This window comes from Chenopodium album, chromosome 21 (assembly GCF_948465745.1).
Source record: "Chenopodium album chromosome 21, dcCheAlbu1.1, whole genome shotgun sequence".
Taxonomy (NCBI): domain Eukaryota; kingdom Viridiplantae; phylum Streptophyta; class Magnoliopsida; order Caryophyllales; family Amaranthaceae; genus Chenopodium; species Chenopodium album.
In genome coordinates, this window is record NC_137854.1 from 37,862,498 (window position 1) to 37,881,365 (window position 18,868).

The 18,868-nt window shown below is 34.3% G+C and overlaps 2 protein-coding genes across 2 annotated transcripts; one reads left to right on the top strand and one right to left on the bottom strand.

Moving 5' to 3' along the window:
- Positions 1–1,738: 1,738 nt before the first annotated feature.
- Positions 1,739–6,757, top strand: LOC145601414 (65-kDa microtubule-associated protein 3-like). The gene is made up of 13 exons (XM_081657430.1): positions 1,739–1,864; positions 2,649–2,753; positions 2,844–3,050; positions 3,450–3,701; positions 3,796–4,005; positions 4,108–4,263; positions 4,564–4,723; positions 4,874–5,025; positions 5,114–5,201; positions 5,315–5,388; positions 5,474–5,548; positions 5,682–5,937; positions 6,079–6,757. Exons 2-13 carry the CDS (start codon positions 2,682–2,684, stop codon positions 6,567–6,569), a joined length of 2,193 nt encoding a protein of 730 aa, XP_081513556.1. The 5' UTR covers positions 1,739–1,864; positions 2,649–2,681; the 3' UTR covers positions 6,570–6,757.
- Positions 6,758–6,917: 160 nt separating this feature from the next.
- On the bottom strand, positions 6,918–12,074 carry LOC145601204 (lipoxygenase 6, chloroplastic-like). Its single transcript, XM_081657161.1, has 9 exons — positions 11,478–12,074; positions 10,370–10,647; positions 10,017–10,254; positions 9,463–9,777; positions 9,273–9,358; positions 9,073–9,180; positions 8,567–8,868; positions 8,152–8,418; positions 6,918–7,892 (listed from the first exon to the last, which is right to left on the bottom strand). The coding sequence occupies exons 1-9, from the start codon at positions 11,878–11,880 to the stop codon at positions 7,142–7,144; spliced, it is 2,748 nt and encodes a 915-aa protein (XP_081513287.1). The 5' UTR covers positions 11,881–12,074; the 3' UTR covers positions 6,918–7,141.
- Between the last annotated feature and the right edge of the window lie 6,794 nt (positions 12,075–18,868).

The window sequence follows — 18,868 nt, forward strand, 5'->3', positions numbered from 1 at the left end:
TGATGATGATCTTACTCTTGATGCTAAGTTTTTTTTTAATGTTGGATTGGTGTGCATGTTGTAAAATAAGATGTTTTCAAGACTAAGAGAAAGAAATAAACAATAAGATTGAGAGTTGATCTTATAATCAATGGAACAAATATATATGGTATGTCGTGATGCAAATCATTGACTTGAAAACGAAATTCTGGCGCATGCAAACGTGGTGTTCAATTGTATTCGTCGGCAAGTTCCCTAAGGTTCACACACCACTCACACAATGACACTTTTGGGTGAGAGGTTGGAGTCATAAACTTATGCCAAAAAAGAGAAATGTGTTTAATTAGTTTTTTATGGTTTCTTAGGTTATAATAACGTCTCCTTCGAATTTGAAAGAAAGAGTTTTTCTCCTTCGAAAGACAAAATAAATTTTTTCGCTTATTTGCGTTTGATAGGTTATCCATTTTTGCAAGGCTACGATTGATTATTGCTCAAAATCAGGTTACAAAATCATCACAACTATTTTCTTTCTCACAATACTATGAAGCAGCGATATATCCACTAAAAAATTTGTACTTCCTCCGTTTTCTTTTACTTGCAACACACCTTTTAGGCACGCAGTTTTAGGAGATGATTAGTGAGTGTAAACGAGCGATTTTATCAATATAATTTTTACACGAAAATTAGAATAGGGTTAAGTATCATTTGTAAAAATTATAATGAATAATTTATCCGTTTACATTATATAAACCCAACCTCAAAACACGTGCCACAAGGCTGTGTTGCAAGTAAAAAGAAACGGAGGAAGTATGTGACAACGAATCGAGAATGTGCTAAATTGTCATTATGCATTTGGATTCTTTACCTCCCTGTTAATTCTTGTTTGATTTTGTTGAATCTGTTTTCATTATTGTTAATTATCGATTTTACATGTTGACGACTTTAATTTATGAAATATAATGTCTTTTAGACTTCTTTCTAAAAAACTACTTCCTCCGTTTCTATTTACTTGACTAACAATCCTAAAATGAAAATGTCATATTACTTCCTAAAATATAGTACGGGTCAAGATCATTTAAATAGGTTTCTCCTTGCAAATATTTAGACGCTTTATACGCTCTATTTTTTACTTCCTAAAATGGAAATGTCATTTTGCATATGGGGACACTTTTTGGGGGTAATAAAGTAAGGGCCTATTGTAATTTATTGAACTGAACTGAACTGAATTAAATAGAGCTGAAATGAATTGTTTATAAGAGAAGAAAATTAGGAACTGAACTGAATTGAATTGAATTGAAATGAACTGAAATTAAGCTGAGGAGAAGTTGAGAACAGGCTCTTAAGTCATGTGCAACATCCTTAAATATTGTTTAATGGCTATGTGTCAAGTAAATAGAAACGGAGAAAGTAAAAAATAAAGCGTATAGAGCGTCTAAATCTTTGCAAGGAGAAAAACCCTATTCAAACGATCTAAACCCTATGCGTAAAAAAAAAAAAAAAAAAAAATAAAAAATAAAAAAGATAAAAAAAAAAATCTAAACCCTTGAGTTACGAGAAATTTTTGCAATTGGGCCTTAATCCAAACAAACCCTTTACATTACAATTTTGATTTTTGATTTTTGATTTACTACATATTAAAGTTTGGTCATAATTGGAGTTTTGTAACGGGCATTATAGTCCTTTTCTCCAGTCACTGTGTTTTTTTCCTTTTTTTGAATTTGAACAAACTTAGATATTACTACTAGATCTCACTCTCTTCTTTAACGGTCGAATTTTTCAAACACTTCTCTTTCTTTCTCTCTCATCTCTCTCTTACTCTTTTTCTCTCTCTACCTTCCATTTTCTGATCATCTTCAACCTCTAATTTTTCTCTTCTTTCAACAAGGTTAGTGTTAATTTTTTTCTCTATTATTCTTATTTTACTGTGTTTTTGTTATTTTTAGTTTGATTTCTACCCAATTTGTTTTTGTTGGCCAAATTTTTTGATTCAAAGAAAGTAAAATTTGAATCTACAAAATCAAACCCTAAATTTTTAGGGATTTGATTATCTGGGTAATTACTGGTAATTAATTGCCAGTTATATTGAGGAATTGTGCTTTCTTTTTTGTGGGTTCATATTCAATTTGAATTTTTTGTTGGGAATTTTTCAGTGCTTAATTTATTTGATTTTCTGGTGTATATGTGAATTGGGAATTTTCAGATGAGTTTGTATTTATTAACCTTGATGTCGAATTTTCTATTTATGGATGGAAATGGAGGGGAAATTATCATTGTTTACTGAAATAACCTTGTAATAATCGGGGTAATTGAGCACGATCTCTCACTATTTTAGGAAAGGTTACAACTTTTTTCAGGAATACGTGACAAAACTCTGGAGATGTAGTACTGATTATAACCTAGATTACTATAATTGACTTGATTTATTGTAAAAGTCACTCTTGGTGGTGTTAAGTTGAGTGATTTGACTAATGTTAGTGAGTAAATTAATTGAGTTCTTTATCATATTTGGTTAATTTGATGTATGTTTTATATAATATATGGTCCAAATATAGTACATAGATTATATAATTCATGATTTAGTACATAATGGTTCTAGTCAGGAGTGCCTTACTTGAGCAGCTTCTGCTATGCTCAATTGGAATCCTCATTGATTTTTTCTCCTTAATTAGGCTGTAGGCTTGTGCTTCTGTGGTGAATTAAAGATGGCTGTGGTCCCGACTGATCCGATTACACAAGTGGAAACGACCTGTGGATCTCTATTATATGAACTTCAGGTATAAACTGTGAATAATTTGATGCAGTGCTGACTATTGTAGTGTTGTGTTTAATGTGTGGGGATTGAAGTTGTTTGTTATTATGTTCAGATTATATGGGATGAGGTTGGCGAATCTGAAACCGCTTGTGATAAGATGTTGCTTGAGCTGGAGCAAGAGTGCCTTGAGGTATACAGGAGAAAAGTTGATCAGGCTAACCGCTGCAGAGCTCAGCTATTACAGGCTATTGCTGATTCTGAGGCGGAGCTAGCCGCCATTTGCTCTGCAATGGGTGAGAGGCCAGTCTATATTCGACAGGTAACGAATTCTATTACTTGATCATACATGCTTACATTGAATTGATAACCTTTGTTGTATACTTTTATTAGTCCCCACTGCTTCATGCCTTTATTTAATTCTATAGATCAGTTTCAGTCTTCAGAAATTTGTCCATGAACTGATGCACGAACGCTTTAATCGATTAGGCATGTCTTATATGCTTGAAAAATTCAAATAATTCCACTTTCAATATCTAACTTTTGATCACACATGAAGAATCTGTGTATTAAACTTGATCAACAGTCTGCTATCAGATTAAAAGCTTTCACTGAAAACGAATAATCAAATGAGTACTTAGGAATTGGGCACAGAACCCCTGCATTATGATTTTCTTACCTGTCTAGTAAGGAGGAATAACTCAATTGAACTAACTTTCAGACTGAACAAAAAGCTGGAAGCTTAAAGGAAGAGCTAGATGCAATTCTTCCACAGCTAGAAGAGATGCGAAAAAGCAAAATCGAAAGGAAAAATCAATTTCTTGATGTCATTGGACAAATTCAAAAGGTGTCCACTGAAATTTATGGACTTTCAGGATATGACAGTTCAACAGTTGTTATAGATGAAAATGACCTGTCTCTGAGAAGGCTTGAAGAACTGCAAAACAAGCTGCAGTCCCTGCAAAAGGAGAAGGTGAATTGTTTTATACATTGTCCATCCTTTTAATAGGTTCAATACTTTAGTTAGTGCTATTGCATTAATTCTGTTGCACTCTTTCAACTTGCAGAGTGATCGCCTGAAGCTTGTCATGGAACACTTGAATGATTTGAGTTCACTGTGTTCTGTCCTTGGGTTGGACTTAAAGGAAACTGTCAGAGAACTTCATCCAAGTTTAGCTGATTCTGAAGAATCACATAGCATAAGTACTGAAACACTGAAGCGGCTGGAGTCTGCTATATTTAGGTTGCGAGAGCTTAAGCTTCAGAGGATGCAGAAGGTACATTAGGACATTACAAATTGTTGTTTGGATATAGCTCTTGTCATTCCGAAATTTCTTATTCACTCATCGCATATGTTCTTTTTAACTAAAATGGCTCAGCTACAAGATCTTGCAACCATGTTGTTCGAGCTTTGGAACCTAATGGATACACCATTTGAGGAGCAACAACCTTTTCAACATGTCACATGCAATATTGCTGCATCTGAAGATGAGATAACTGAGCCCAACGTCCTTTCAGAAGACTGCGTAAAATATGTGAGCTCCAGACCTCTTATCTAATATCTTTCTGATCCAAATTATATGTCGTTTTATTTCATTGATTTTTATCCAAAGTATAAGTTGTTCTACATAAACCATGCAGCAAGAAATCTGCTTTGTTAGCATACATGTTGTGTTGTAGTATCAATACAATATTAAAACGTGTACTTCATAATACGAGTGCTACTTTATCGCAATTCAAGTACTTGCATTTTGGAGGAATGATCATTTTGATCTTTATGATAATGGTTAAAACAGCAAATGCTTAAATATTGACCAGCAAGCATTATTGTGCAGGTTGAGGCAGAAGTTTCAAGATTGGAACAGCTGAAATCAAGCAAGATGAAAGAACTTGTCATGAAGAAGAGAACAGAACTAGAAGAGATTTGCAGGAAGACACACTTAGTTCCAGAAGCAGATTGTGAAACAGAACATCTCATGGCAGAAATAGAATCTGGTATCACGCTTTTTATAATGGTTATAAGACTTTGTATTGCATTTATGCTTCTTCTCAATGACTCTAGAATTGATCCTATCATCAATAATAATAGATTGCTTTGCTTGGTACTTTTTTCTTCTACAATACTTAATTATTTATCCTTTTTAGGAGCTTTGGATCCTGCTTCTGTTCTCGAACAAATTGAGTCGGAAGTTTCCAAGGTCAAGGAAGAAGCATATAGCCGCAAAGAAATACTTGAAAGGGTTGAAAAGTGGTTATCAGCCCGTGATGAGGAAGAGTGGCTTGAACAATATAATCAGGTAATGTTTGTTATCTTGAAATATTTACAAGCTCATTGTCTTGCCTCCAGCATTCACATTGATGGTTAATCCTTCTCTATCACCTTAGGATGACAACCGGTACAATGCAGGCAGAGGTGCTCATCTCACCCTCAAGCGTGCTGAAAAAGCTCGATCACTAGTCAACAAGCTTCCAGGTAAACATGTTGATATATGTCATGTGCAAATGATTTCATAGTAAGGATTAGGCTGATTTAGTATGATATTGGTAATCACTTACAAGTTTGATTAACCTTCGATGCTCACACAGGAATGGTGGAGGCACTGGCCGCAAAAGCTCATAGCTGGGAGAATGAAAGAGGGGTTGAATTTATGTATGATGGTGTAAGTACATATTTCTTAATACTATTATTTTTTTGTTATTTTCCCTTGTCATTCAATTGTAACTCAGCTCGTGTTTATCAATCAGGCTCGTCTTCTTTCCATGCTTGAGGATTATATGATATTGCGGCAAGAAAAGGAGCTAGAAAAGAAAAGGCAAAGGGTATGCTATAGCATCTTACTTTGACCCATTCTTTGATTTCAAGTACTTGTTGAAAAAGCTGTTAGCTTAATACTTGAGCCTAAATACGGGTGTTTATAAAGGCATGCATGCATATTATTGTCTCGAATTTCAGGAACAGAAGAAACTCCAAGGGCAAATAATTACGGAGCAAGAGGCACTCTTTGGCTCAAAACCAAGTCCATTAAAAAGTGCTAAGAAGCCTTCCCGAAGAATGTCTATGGGAGGTCCAGGAGGAGGACCAAATCGAAGGCTCTCTGTAGGAGGTAACATGCACCAAACTCCGAGGCCTGATTCATCCCACTCAACCAGAGCAACACCAAATTCCCGTTCTGTCAGAAAGGATGACAACAATGGAGGACAATCAACTGGTTAGTTCTTCTACAGATCAATGCTGATCAACCAATTATATCTATTTTCTGATATGTGATAAAGGCTTGAGAGATTTTTTTTGAGTTATCATTTCCTTGTTCCAACTGCTAATGTTCGATCATTTGTTTCATTATTTGTAGCGAGGAGGGCACTAGACATTGCCAATCTCCCGACTAGAAACTTCACATTCAGTGGTCGTGAATCTGACCCTACTACTGTGGCACGAAGACCTTTCTCCCCTATTTCTTCTGTGGCATCATCAAGAGCAAATGGAGATTTCTTTGATGATCAGAACATACTGCAAAACAACAGTGTGCAGAAATTTCTGGTCAATGAGACATCCCAGAAAGTAGCTAGTGTAAGTAACACTTCATTAGTTACTCCTTCAAAGAAGATCCTGGCTGGTGATGAAGAAAACCACACTCCCAACAAAATGTTGTTCCCTCCACCTACAACGCCCATGACAGTTTCAGCTCCTATGCAAACATCAATGACACCAGCTCCTCTAAAGCCTCTATTTGGTGATAATTTGGTAGAAGAAAAGGAAGAAGAGATAGAATACTCATTTGAGGAAAGAAGAGCTGGCTTTGTGCTGCCTAGCACACATCTAAGAAGAGCTCTACAAGTATGAAACCTTTAGGAAAACCTTAGTTGTTTTGGTTTTTTATTTTTTTGTTGGAAATGTACTTTAGATGATGGTGAAGTCAAATAATATTTGGCTGATTAACCTTTCGTCCCACTTGTAATATAGTCTATTGGATTGCTTCTTGCCTGAACCCGTGAGTTGTAAACTCTAAAGTGTTCTAATCAACTGGACTTCTCAGTCCCCGTTGATGAAATATGATAATTCAATTTGTTCTTTGATCATAATAATCTTTGTTCAGATTTTCATATCTTCGAAGTTGATTTCTCTTCATACTTGCATTATCTGCAGTGGATTAGTTTGTACAATGTTTGAAAGAATTCACTGCAACCTGAATGAAATAAATTGGAGCACAACTTTTATTGAAGCCAACCATTCCAGGTTTAATTTCGCAAAACTGATAACTATACGAGTTAATGATAGACAGCATTATTTATCTTTGGGTCCTGTAAATGCTAATACTCAGATAATCTTCATAATGGAAAAAATATTTCAAGAAAGGTTTGCAGAATATTTAGCAAATTTGTACAAAAGAATTCGAAGTATATAGTGGTTCCTGTTCAGATGGAAATGCTATTAGGGATGCCACGGCCAGTGACTCCCGGACCAGAAGAGGGTAGAAGCAGCTCATATGGAGGGACACCAGCACCAGTTCTATTCCTCAGACTAAAATCCTTATTCCTTTGATGTATTATCTCTTCAATCTCCTTCAGACGAGAGGCGAATCTCTCATACATGTTTCTAACCTGTTGGTCATCAATCCAATGGCCATGCACCTCCCCCAGATACTCTTCATCTGGGGAATGTGTTGACAATGTGTCTTGGACGGCCATCACTTTAGTACCTTGAAGTTTAGAAGGCAAAGACGAGAGGAATGTAAGTTGGGGATTCTTAAGGAACTTTTGAAACTCGGGATCATTTTCTTGAGGGATAAGTTGCCGCATGAGGGTAGGACGGTTTGGAATATACCCTCCAAAAGGGTACTGTCCAAAGTTTATTGCTGCATGTTGACCTGAAGCAACCCAAATAATTGTAGTCAGTATTCTGGTTAAATCCTCCTTGGATTCGAGTTTAGGCCACCAAGGTTCGTCTTTCATGTCAGCATGGCCTTTTTCCTTGATCTCTTTCCACCATTCTTGGAGCTCAGCATCTGAGGTGATGGCACTGGAGTCAGGATAGAAGTGTGAAACATAAGATTCAACCCATTCGTTGATGGCAGACCATATGAGAAGGCCATCAGCAGCATAAGGGTAGTCTTCAATCACCAGTTTCACTCCACAGGGTGCTGTGGGATCCTCTTCTGCCATTCCCCTAGAAAATCATACATCTATCAGTACAGCACCCTATGTCCTTAACACATAGGATTAAGTAGCTGGCAGAACAAGCCCTATAAAACTAGATTTCTGAACATTAGGTTCTGTACGTTTATATGACAAATATTTTCCCTAAGCTAAGGTTCAGTTTGATTGTAGGAGAAATAATTTCAGCAAAATAAGGTTCAAAGAATGAAAGGATTCTTAACTGCATGAAGCAAGTGGAAATAAGATAGCAGTCATATGAAATAGTTCACCTTCGAAGTAGATCAGCAGGCAGTGCCTCCATGTCAAACCGCCACATACTCTTGTAGGCAGCAGAGCTGATCTCCATAGCATATTTTCCAGGGGTAAAAGAGGCTTCAATAATTCCTCCTCCATTGATCAAGCTCTGTCGAGCAAGGGCATTAATTTCCATAGTATATCGCATATGTGGATGCAGGAGCTTGTAAATAGGATGCATTTGGCTCAGCTGTCTATTAGTAGCAATTATGTAAGCCTCCACGCTAGCATGAGTCCTCAACCTAACAACCACATATCAATTCGAGATCAGAAAAGTGATGATATCATGCATCTTCTGTTCGCTAAAATTGGAGTCTCGGATATAAGTTGAGATGCATAATAGTAGTGAAATAAAACATATTTATTACAGCAATCATAATGAAAACAAACCAGTGATTTATTAGTTGATGCACGCCTGCATCAACTGCACAAACGTGGGCTTTGGCCAACTTCCAGATCCAATAGCTTGTAGCATCATGTCCATGAGTATAAACTCGATTAAATGCAGGGGAAGAATCAGTGGGAGGAAGCGAAAGCTCAACAGCAACAGGTGTAAGAGTCCCGGCACTAGTATAGAAAAGAATTGTTCTAGAAGCATATACTTTTCTTCCTGGTAAGTCGTTTATCTTGTTGACAAAAGGAAGTAAGAGGTCATGATAATCTATCATGAACAGCCTCTTGTTTTCAATGGCCTGCATCGGCGTGGCAAAAGGTGCATAATCAGTAAGAGGTCATGATAATTCATTACATTCTAATTGCCAAAGCATTATTGGATTTACTAAAATTGAACCCATTGGGCATGACCTCGAGTCAAATTAACTAGAAAGTAATTTCTATTCTATCAGACACCAATAATCAGAAGCCTAAGCTACCAAAAACATGATGTAAATCAGTACCTCTTCGACACTCATTCCATCCAGTTCTCCCTCAAGTACTTCCTTTGTGATCTTTGATTCTGGAGGGCCATATACTGCTGGATCCAATTTGCTTGTGATAGGAAATTCCTAAGCCACAACATCAGTTATTTAGGAAACTCTATGGACTTTTATAGTTCATCTTTGAGACAAATATAAAGTCTAAGTAATTTTGAAACTACCTTTAGAAGTTCAATGTTCACAGGATTAACTCCTGCTAAAGCCTGTCGTGCAAACTCATTATCCCGCAGCCAAGAAAATCTATCACCTGGCAACAGAAAATAAATAAGCATAGCAAGAACAGGACTTACAGGAGGGACCAAAAGGATGTTTATCCTTCAATAAAGTTTCTATGAGGAGCACAAGACATACTTTTGATAACAGCGGGAATATCATACTTGAAGAGTGTAGTACTCATGTTGAGCATTTTCTTTATGCTATTAATCTTTTCAGATACATCATCTTCTGGTACCATAAAACCTTTGATATATAGGTTGTCAATATCAGAAAAGCAGGTGAATGGGATATCCGAACTAGCCAAAGCAGTGGCAATCTGAGGCACCAAATTGTGCAAAACAGCTTTCAGTCTTCCAGTAGCAAATGTTGCCTGCTTCATCTCCTCAAAAGCTTCATCACGAGGAACATATACTGGATGAGGTTTCTCAATTCTGCTCTCACATATCGGAACTGCATGAATTTCCAATATAGAACAATCAAAATCAAGAAACAAAGTACCAGATATATGAGTGTTGAATTTCCAATACTTATTAAATGGTCCCAAATGCATTGATTGTTTGTCCAACTTATCAAACTCGATTGCTACTGATTAAATGCTACCAGACATATTGCTTGTCACTTAAACTTACTAACACTAATGCAGTCCTTAAGAGTTAAGACTATATATGGACAGGGGAGAGCAGCTATACCAGATTTCATAGGTGGCCTTCCAGTGCGACAGCGCCTTGGATAAGGTCGTTCAGAGCCAGCAAGAACAGGCCTAAAGAGCTCATCATCTTTATCAGGATTCCCCAAATCATTATATGGAGCATAATCATAAATCATCTCATGTAACTTCCTTTCTCCTTTCCCATCACCACGACGACTAAGCAGGTCCTCCCTTCGCAGATCTTTGATGCCAGGCGGTGTTTGTGCTGGTAAGTACGTCTTCACAAACAAAAATTCAGTGTAACATCAGATACAGTATCATATCCTCGCAACATTATACAAACAAACAGCACAACAGCAAAAGACACAAACAACACAAAATGTGACACTTTACATGATTTCTGAAGATAATTCTGCTCTCAGGATTGTCATTACAGGAATGAATCCATGAATTTGCCGGGAAGTAAACAGGTCCATTATCGAATCCATCAAGAACAATCTCCACCAAATAGAACTCCTTAATGTACTTATTCGTAACGAGGATTGCTCCAGGAATTCCAAAGTCAGAAGGAACTGTAAAACTGGCAGTATATTCATCAATGTATGGCTGTTCTGATGAACTAGGCCGCCACTCAGTCACGTAACCCTCTACACTCTTTCCTGAATTGGTATCTACAAATAACACAAGAATCATCCATGATTCTTCCTCTTGTCAAATTATAAAAAAAACTGAATTATTAACCAATAGATTTTCATATCAGAAAGCATCTAATTGGATCATCCATGACACAGAACACAAAGTATTAGTACAAATTACAAATTCAGACCTTAATCATAAATAAATCAGATTCATGCACCAAATTTCATACATTATTAGCCAAATTAGCAATTAACAAAATAATAATTTCTACTAACTAGCTATTAAAAGGAGATGACTTTACAAACATCACATTTTCTAATTTTTACATCAAAAATTGTTATAGGAAGCAGGTCACTATCTATAATGTTAATTATTTGAAATTTGTAAATACTAATTGTGCAGATCTCAACCCTTATCCCAAAAGATAACCCTACTATTCACAAATCTTAGTAATTAACCCAATGTCTCAAGTTTAGCTTAAACAAAAAACATCATACACCAAAAATCTCAATTTTAATTTTTACCAAAGTGGACTCACATATAACCTCTTATACACGTATGATATATAATTAATCAAGTGCGAGTTTAATGGTAGAGCTTCCACCTCCGGACTCAAATATCATTACCCCCAACTTCATTAGTTGTTTCTTTCTAGTAAATATTACTTGTACATGTTAGCAATCTAAATAATTCGGCTCTGACTCAACTCATTAACACCCCAACGGCCCTAACCCCACCACACAAAGGTTGCACCTTTGGCTAGTAACTATCAAAATATCAAAACCAACAATAATAAAGTAACCCACGAGATAATTTACACTAAAATATGAAAATCAAACAAAAGTAGAGAGAGAAAACAAACCAGGATCAATCTGCTCACTAATAAGTTGAAGAAAAATAGCTTGACCAACATTATTAAGAAAATTAAACCATTGATCTTCAAGTTTATCAACTAATCTCTGCCTAATCTTCTTCTTAATACTAACAATTGCTTTGACTTTAATAAACCCACTTTCAGAAGCACCCAATAAAGTTGGCCCACTTCCCTCTTTTACCTCCATTGTTGAGGGTGCACCAGAAGATTCCACTGTCTTGTCACCACTACTGATTACTGCTCTCACCCTCATCCCACGTGTCATCTTCTTAGTGGTTGTTCTTGCATTTTTTCCGGTGCCGGAGATTCCTATTCCGGTGAATCTCCGGTGAAATTCTGATGGGTCATTCAGATTTGGCTTGATTGTGGGGATAAGCCTTGAAGTTAACATCTTTTTGAGTTGTTGTTGAAAATGAATGAATGAAGTACAAAAAAGATCACAACTTTTTATTTATACGTAGCATAAGCTTTGAAAAATGCAGTGATTTTAGATTTTTATTTTTTGGTTTTTATAATAAGGTAGTACAGCAGTATGAAATTAAGTAAATCTGAGCAACACACGCTACAAGAGTAAGAATAATAAACAAAACATGAAGGAAAAGACAAACTTTTTATATTCTTTTAGTAGTATATTTTTGTGTTTGTCAATTTGTGTAATTTTTGTGTAATTACTCCATAGTATTGACAAGGTTTAATGTGGTTAATGTTAGCCTAGATAATTAATAATTGAGAGAAATGTCACATTCATGTACTAGTGTACTATTTTTTAATTTGGTTCATGACTTCTTGTCCTTATATTCGAGAAAATACAAGTTAATCACGTTGATATATATATATATCTAAAATGGTGAAATTACCAATATACCCCTTGATATATATATATATACTTCCTCTGTTTCTTTTTACTTGCAACACAGCCTTGTGGCACGTGTTTTGAGGTCGGGTTTATGTAATGTAAACGGATAAATTATTCATTATAATTTTTACAAATGATACTTAACCCTATTCTAATCTTCGTGTAAAAATTATATTGATAAAATCGCTCGTTTACCCTCAGTAATCATCTTCTAAAACTGCGTGCCTAAAAGGTGTGTTGCAAGTAAAAGAAAACGGAGGAAGTATATATCAATATATGTATGTATCAAGGGGTATATTGGTAATTTCACCATTATATATATATGTATCTATGTATGTATGTATGTATCAAGGGGTATATTGGTAATTTCACCAATAAAATGGGAGGGGGGCAAATAGTTAATTGGAATCCTTGTCTTCTCCCCTTCTCACATCACATCTATGAGAAACACCATTGTTGTTGAGATGAAGATGTCACTGCAGAGAAGATGTTCTCTCTAAAGGGCTCGTGACATTAGGTCATTGCTCTTCAGAAAGGATGAACAAAAAAAGGCGGTGGAAAAAAGAGAAAAACGATGAGACGAAGAGGAAAGTTTTCGTGGTTGATCGGCTGGACGAAGATTGTGGTGGCTGTGATGGATTTCGGGCGGTGGTGGTTGTTATTGTGATGGTGATGCTAAGTAGATCTGAAATTCTACTACGTATTTGATTTAATTTTTTTTGTGCTTTTTATGTGTGGCAGACTGACAGGGGTTACTTATTTAGGGGTCACTCAGTCGGTGGGTTACTCAATCAGTTAGCGCGTTTTTGCTGAGGTTACTTACTCAGTCGATCAAGAGTCACTTATTTTGGGGTTACTCAGTTGGTTAACGTGTTTTCTGTGTGAGAGTAACCCATAACCGACCAAGTAACCTTGACCGAGTAACCCCTGCATAATTAAGTAACCTGTGACCGATTAACTTCTGACCGACTGAGTAAATAAGTAGCCCTGGCTACATGACCGGTGTAGCCAACCACATATAAAAATTTGTGTAATTTTTGTTTTTTAAAAATAAGTTGCAAAAAATTAATTATTTTGCCACCAATCAATTTACAACGTTTTATTGATCAGGCTGATCAATTGGGTTACCCGTATATCCCTATGTGTCTTGAAAATTCTTCAAAAACACCCTTTATTTCTTGTCATTCATTTTAAATAGTCTCGATTATGCATAAAAGAGTATATTTTGTCTCAAATTATTCGATGTTGGTTAGACAAGTTAACTTTTGACTTTTTTTTTTTAACTAAAGGATTTCATTGTTCATACTTTTTGAAAACTTAACTGAAGATTTGAAGGTGACAACTAAACTATTTTACCTAAGAATCATGAATTAAGTTTTCCTCAGTCATGAAAAGTTTGATTTATCAAATTAAAAAAAAAAAACAAACAAATAATGTAATAAGGTATAGTCGTATACCAAGTAGAAAAGACTATAGTTTCTTGGATGTTAGAAAGTTTGGTTGGATTACTCGATTGTTAGAGTTTTGTTTTTTTTTTTTTCATTAATATATTTAAACAGTTAATTTTTTTGACATAACTTATTTCTGCTGATAAGAGCTTATTAAAATTAATTGTGAATTGAAATTTAAAAGCTCTTTTCTTAAATAAACATATATATTTGGACTTATTTTTATTGAATTCAACTCATCTACACTTATTTATTTTTTTTTTTTACTAAAATAAGCTAAGTAATCTAAACATGCATAGTGGTAGAATTGAAGAAGACAGCCTTATTATTCATAAATATCCAAACTTATTAAATTCCAACCTATATATATTTTCTGTGTGAAAAAGAATAATTATTGTATTTTTTGTTAAGTGTCAACTACTCAACTGTATGTTCAGTCCTTATTAGCTTGCAAGGGTTACATTCTTAACTTTTGAGTTATACGGAGTAATATCTAGAGCAATTATGGAGAAGAATTTAGTCAAAATAGAAATACTTAATAAATGACTTGACATTATTAGTAAGTTTAGTTTCGTCTAATAATGTACTCCGTATTAATTAATTGATGATTAAGATAACTAAAGTCTAATTTACACTTTAATGCGGTAATAATGCTTTGCATGTTCATGCATGATTAAACAAAAACAAATCTTTTTCACCAAAAAAAAAAAAAGGATTAAACAAATCTTGGGAAAAAGGCAACTATCAGCTTTGCGTATGTAATTGCGTTTGTGAGGCTTAATATTTTCTAATTAAAAACTAATGACAAATTAGTAACCATTACTATTAGAAAATTACTTGTTAAATTAACAATCATATATAGCTTGTGTAGCTGTGTTAGTCTATTTAATGTATGTAGTGCTCCGGAGTAACGTAATATTTTTGTATTGACTTATCTCTTTGGTAGTAATATCTTAACATTGACTTATGTAGTAGTTGATTAGTTGGTAAGAAAATTTTGAATTAATATTGCATTACATTAGTACTTTTTTTTTTTTAACGGTTGCATTACATTGTACTTAATTAATGCAAATGTTTGTCAAAAAAAAAAAAAAAAAAATAATGCAAATGTTTTGATGCAATATCTCTCCCCCTTTTCTTTAATGTACAATCATGCAGTGTTCGTTGGCAATTAATGGAGAGCATGTTGCCCTCTTGTGCACTATGCTTTAATTTCTTATACTTATTATAGGGCTTGCATGCAAAGCGTGGTTTAAGGACAAATTAGTCCATCTACAAGGATAATAATTTATTTGCTTTCAAAAAAAAAAAAAAAGGATAATAATTTATTTTATTCTTATTGATTGGACCAAACTTGGGAACAACCGAACAATATAATATTTCAAGATCATATGAGTATAGGAGGATTGAATATAATATAAGGATTATGTAAAATAAATAAAAAAAAAAATGAAATAACCTATGCATGATTGGCTCTTAATTCCTTACACAATATGAATCGGGTTTTTTTCTGGAAAAGACATGGGGTAAGACATAAATGTGGATGCAACACAGGTCCACCCATACCTGGTGCGAATTAATTCCAATTTGAAGGAGGGGTGGATGAGATTCGAATCCGTGACCTTTGTGTCACGCTAAAGACCAACTCAACCAAAAGCTTAAACTGATAGTTGAGGCCCAGGAATATGTTATATACTCTATCATGAACCATATTTGTCCATGTACTAGTTAGTCATATAAAAGCTCGATCAATATGTCCTTGAATCAATTATGCATGGAAGAATTGTCCATATATAATGGCTAATTAATACTTAAGATGCTAAATTGATTGTTCCAATCAATTAACTAATTGGCCTCTAAATAAACCTAAATATATTATTCTCCTAATAAGATCAATACGAAAAATATATCACCCATATATATTGATTATCTCACATCTCTAACACCTGCCCTTTTAAATTTGAAAAATTCAATTATTTGTAAAATTAAAGGCTAAACCATGATTTGGATCATTATTGGGAAAATATTTAAGTTGGATTGAATTGGGGAGGGGGGGGGTGGTGGTGGTTTAATCTAGGATCAAAAGTTAGTTTGAAGGAATTATATATATATACTAGACCTATCAATTAAATAATACTCCCTCTGTCGCTTAATACAATGACTCTTTCTCTTTATTATGTGAGGAATAAATGTTCAAAAGAGGCATTGTACTAAGGGATGGAGGGAGTATGTCTCATAAAGTCTCAAAAATGAGTTTAATTCAATGTTATGGTTATGTTTGTAGTATTAGTCGTCAATAGGTAGGTCTAAGATCGAGATAATTTCAATCACCTAATACGGTATCCCAAGAGACCGAGACTCCATTAAGGTATTGAAAATTTCATTGGATTATCACATATCTGTTGATAGATATTGTTTTTTTTTTTTTTTTTTTTTTTTTTTTTTTTTTTTTTAGGTGTGTTATAAAATGACAAAAGTATTTTACAATTTCTTCTTTAGGAAACTTGCTTGAAAGGATAATCCATCCACTACCATGATATTGTCCCAATATTAAGCAAAATAAACCCAATTAATAAATGCTTTAAAAAAAAAAGAAAAAAAAAGCTTAATTATTGAATTATCTCGTGCAATTAAGATAATATTGAGGGTCTGTTCACATTTACTGAACTAAGCTGAACTGAACTGATTGGAGCTGAACTAAACTAATTGGAGCTGAACTGAATTGAACAGAGCTGAAATGAATATTTTATGAGAGAGGGAAAATTAGGAGCTGAACTGAACTGAACTGATTGGAGTTTAACTGAACTGAACTGAAATTAAGTAAATGTGAACAGGCCCTAAGTCCTCGATTCATAATTTCAGACCTAAAGTAAATGATTAAATTAAAGTAAGTATATAGATGAATAAGATGATTCAAGAATTTATCAAAATATAAGTTACTCGTATTAAACAATGCAATACTGTTTGAAAACGTGCATTGCGTGACATAATAAGACAACAATTTCTTTTATTTATTTTTTAAGTTTAACAAAAGACAACAAAATTAAAGTAGTGGAAAATCTGATTTTATATTTGTGGCCATTCTAATTTTAGAAGATAGCGACCTTCAATTATTTAAACTTTGGGTAATTAATTGGGTTCACTCAATAATTTTGCCAAATGCTTTATACAGTACTACGTACTCTACTTGATTTGCTATATTTATTACTCGTATTTTTTGTTTCATGAAAATTTGTCTTGACAATGAAATTATTAATCTTATCTCTCTGATTTCTTGTTTACTTTATTAGTTGATGAAGTTTCAGGTAAATGGAGAGACAAAGAAATTAATGAGCAAACCATTGCATGCATGTGATGTCGATATGGCTGAGCAAGCAAATAATGTTAACATATTTTCCTTAATTTCATAATATGTCCTATACATGTAAGAAAACATCTACTTCGTATATCATTAGAGTAATAATGAAGGACGAGGATTGGGCTGTCATGGGGAACCCGTTGAACAATGTAACAACTACACATACATGACGTTCGTAATTCGTTTTTTTATTAGCTTATAATATATTGATAGAGTATGAAACACATTCCTGGGCCTTTGGTTGAGATGATCCTCTAACATAATATCAGAGCTAGCGTGACATAAAGATCACAGGTTCAAATCTCATCCACCCTTCACTTTCAAGTGAATTATTTCGCGCAGGGTATGCGGAGGGCCCATGTTGCATCTGTATAAAACATATTCCTGAGTCTTAACTCTCAACCATTAGTCTATTATTTATTATTTGTTCTCTTTTTTTTATCCATGCTGATATAAAAGGTAGATCCAGTGTGAATTCGGTGAAAAAAATATCAAGGAACAAGGAATTGCTAACTAGAAATAACTTGCAAATGGCCTCAAATAATAACTATATAAAGGTGTTACGTTTGTGATTTGACAAGATGATTACAAGTGTGATTAAGACAAAAATAGAAACAAGACATTGTAGTAGACTAGTAGTGGAAAAACATTGTATTGTGCACAATAAATGAAGCCCAATATTGTGTGATTCTACAACAATCTTATACAGTTTCTTTTGTCCAAGATTAACAAGTTTTCCACTTTGAAATGTCAATAACTTAACATGGGACCATTAACTTTAGTACTGGCTGAAAATGACATTGTTCGTGTGATCAATTATAATTTGCATGTACATATATGAGGTGTTTGGGTGGTCCTATAAATTCTGCAAAATATCACGTTATGAGCCTATAACGCAACAAATTTCATTATACATTACATTCGAATGTACGACATAGTATTTTAAATGTACGCACGTACATAGATTGTATTCTTGCTCGTATAGAGGAACGCTCATATGGATCTAAGTAATTAAAATAGAGAACAATATCGAGCACGCGCGTGTACTTATTTTAGATATAACCAAGTGCATAGGTAAAAATTTACTACTAGTTTTCTAAATTTATCCCAAAATTGATGTAAATGCTAAGCGTTGTCTAAATAACAAGACATACAAAGTATTTGAAAAGAGACGTAATCGAGTTTCAACTTTCAAATAACAAGTCATACAAAGTATTTGAATAAGAGATGCAAATAAAGTTCGTTTGATATTTGTTCTTCGTGTCTGTACATTTAATCATGAATATCGTTAGAGTTATAAAAGTCTATTTTGAGATCGAATAACATCTATTCATCCAACTACCACATTTTTTTTTTCCTGTGTTTAGAGAGCCACAAGGACGGGGTAAGAATCAATCCCAAGATCTCTTGAAACCGGAAGAAAAACTCTAACCACTTGAGTTATCCCTCACTCTCATCCAACTACCACATAAGAACGCAAATACTCCAGCAGGCTACTAGTCTAGCAGGACAAGCAACATGCAAATGCAATTAAACCAGGCCCAAAACTAGATGAACATTTAAGGAGCCCATTACAAAGATCCACAACACTTTATGTCTAAACTGACTTAATTTTTAAATACCTCTGTTTGAAAATAGTTATACACTTTCATTGATAGTTAACAATGGAATTCAATTAGAAAATTCAAATAGGAAATTCAAATTTTATGTCAAAATA